The following is a 3,028-nucleotide window of genomic DNA, read 5'->3' as shown; positions in this document are numbered from 1 at the left end:
AAGGTATATTTTTCATTCAAAAAAAGCAAGTTTAGAAAATTTCCAGATACTGATGTACTTATAGCAGAGTCAATTATATATATATAAAGAGTATTAATTTTTCAATATATTTACATTTATTACTTATGAAAGCCTTTAATGGTTTTTCTATCGCTTAATCATTTTCTGCAACTCTCTACTCTCTATATCTATCTAACGGCTGTTGATTCTTAAGCTGTACAAAGCATCTCGAAATTTGCCACAGGTATCGAGATTTCAAAGTATTTAAAACACATTTTTACAAATAAAATGACAACAATACATCTAAATATCCTAAAGGATAAACAATAACTCTTTTAAAACGAGGACTGCAAGTTGTTTTATTTTCGAGTGCAATTTAGTGTCAATTTTGAAAGGAAGAATAAACAACGAATTAATATCATGATTGTTTCATAATAAAATGATAATATGAGTTATTGAATCGTTTTGACAGATTGCATACTGATAGCGTTACGATTGTCATAATCCAGGTTTCGTGTCTGAGTCAGTAATCTAGAGTCTTTTATCCACAACTCTTACCAATTAAGAATCCTGCAAAGTGAGAATGATAGGAGGTTCCTGCTATTGTTGTGAATCCAGCAGGAGCAGTGTCGATCATGATATGAACTTGGTCTCCTTCATGAAGCTCGACTAGGGTGGCCTCTGACCTCTTCAGCCACATGTCCTCCCACTCGATGAACAAGTATCCCACAATTTCTTTGTTCTTCATTATATGCAGTCGAAGGTAATCAGTGGCTGTGTTTGGGGTGGGCATTCCTATTGTGAGAGTAAAGGAGTAGACGCCATGCACGGGGGCGGTAAACACACCTGTTGAGCAGTTGTAAGCATGGCCCTCGTTAAGCAAGTCTCTGTCGAACGTCAGATGTCCCGTGGCCACTTTGACATCGGTTTTAAGACCGGCAAAGAACGACACCAGGGGGGTGGTAGCTGTTGAAAAGCATAATCAGTTACCAAATTTTCTTAGAAAATCATGAAAAGATAATCAATAAAAACAAAGTTTTGATTATGTTACAGCTCAGTGAAAATTATTAAATGAAAATTACCTGACCTTCAGAATCTTCCGACATTAGCTTATGAAAAAGTGTCAAGAGGACAATAAATCTTAAACTCCCAACAGAAGTTAGGGAGATTTCTAATCGTAAATTGATGATCCTCTCCCAACATACAGAACTGATATCGATCCCCTACCGTATTTGTCAGATACCATATATGCAACAAAGTATTAAATCTGAGACATTTCTATTTTGATTTAATTTCTTTTTTTCTAATTGCGAATCCATCTAAAGTAACTACATAAAAACAAAAATTTAATGACAAAAGATTACTACTCAAATAAGATTGCTGTTAATGATGAACGGTGATCTTTGCGAATTAATAAATCTGAATTAAATTTTGCTTGATATTCAAGAAAATATACCTTCTTCTAGTTTTGTCACCTCCGTTTCCAAAGTAGTAACTCTGTCTACCACTGCTGTATCGTGTGTTTTCAGACAATTTTCATACTGGTACAGGGAATTGGAACAGGAAATTCTGTCCTCACACATAGACCCAGATACTCTGAAGACAAAGAAACATAATAAAAAGTAGAGAGGCATCATGTCTATCTTTTATTCTGTCGACTTCAGCCAGACGTCTGTTTGGTATAAACCAGTCTCTTATATAGGGCTCATGTGTTGCAACGCCATCACTTTTTTTTACTGTTTAAGAGCAGATGATAAACCAATTACGAGCAATGCTCAAAAAGTAGTTTAGACATTTTGTAATAATAAAAATTAGGTATCAAGGACAAAATATGGCATGTCAAATGTTGCAATATTCGATCTTTTCCATTTGTATTGTATAATTTTCTATTTGTATTGTATAATTTTCCATTTGTTTTGTAAAAGTTTCCATTTGTATTGTATAATTTTTCATTTGTATTCTATAATTTTTCATTTGTATTCTATAATTTTTCATTTGCATTGTAAAATTTTTATTTGTATTCTATATTTTTCATTTGTATTCAATAATTCTTCATTTGTATTGTATAATTTTTTATTTGTATTGTATAATTTTTTATTTGTATTGTATAATTTTTATTTGTATTGTATAATTTTCAATTTGTATTCTTTAATTTTTCATTTGTATTGTATAATTTTTATTTGTATTGTATAATTTTCCATTTGTATTGTATAATTTTCCATTTGTATTGTATAATTTCTCATTTGTATTGTAAAATAATAGAATACAAATGGAAATTTATACAATACAAATGGAAAATTATACAATACAAATGGAAAATTATACAATACAAATGGAAAATTATACAATACAAATAAAAATTATACAATACAAATGAAAAATTATACAACATAAATGAAAAATTATTGAATACAAATGGAAAGTTATACAATGCAAATAAAAATTATACAATACAAATGAAAAAAAATATACAATACAAATGAAATATTATAGAATACAAATAAAAATTTTACAATACAAATGAAAAATTATAGAATACAAATGGAAAATTATAGAATACAAATAAACATTATACAATACAAATGGAAAATTATAGAATATAAATGGAGAATTATAGAATATAAATGGAAAATTATACAATACAATTGGAAAAGATCGAATATTGCAACGTTTGACATGCCATAACAAAAAAGAAAGATAACCTTTAGCTACATCGAAATTACTTTCACTTGTAGGACAAGGATTCAAATATACTGGGGGAGTCCTTGTTTATGCCAAAGAAAAATGGAACCATATCCAACGTACAAATACGCGACAACATGGAAATACTTTCTTTAGATCTAAAACAATTCAACTCACCGAAAATCACAATCGCTGTCGTATATAGACCACCGGACGCAAAAGCTGAATGGGTTTCTGCTTTTGAAAATGCTATTGACGAAATAATGGCGGACAGTAGTGAGGTAGTTATTCTTGGTGATTTTAACATCGATGAACTTAAAAACGCCAAGTTCAGAGCTCAGATGGA

General features: G+C 30.2%; 1 protein-coding gene across 1 annotated transcript; it reads right to left on the bottom strand.

Annotated features, from left to right (window-relative positions):
• Positions 1-333: 333 nt before the first annotated feature.
• On the bottom strand, positions 334-1,693 carry LOC133203438 (complement C1q-like protein 4). The gene is made up of 2 exons (XM_061339218.1): positions 1,457-1,693; positions 334-966 (listed from the first exon to the last, which is right to left on the bottom strand). The coding sequence occupies exons 1-2, from the start codon at positions 1,635-1,637 to the stop codon at positions 542-544; spliced, it is 606 nt and encodes a 201-aa protein (XP_061195202.1). The 5' UTR covers positions 1,638-1,693; the 3' UTR covers positions 334-541.
• Positions 1,694-3,028: the final 1,335 nt, after the last annotated feature.

The sequence above is a fragment of the Saccostrea echinata genome, unplaced genomic scaffold, assembly GCF_033153115.1.
Source record: "Saccostrea echinata isolate AGI-Se365-2 ecotype Australia unplaced genomic scaffold, CSIRO_AGI_Sech_v1 ptg000051l, whole genome shotgun sequence".
Lineage (NCBI taxonomy): Eukaryota > Metazoa > Mollusca > Bivalvia > Ostreida > Ostreidae > Saccostrea > Saccostrea echinata.
This window is presented reverse-complemented; position numbering and strand designations above follow the sequence as displayed.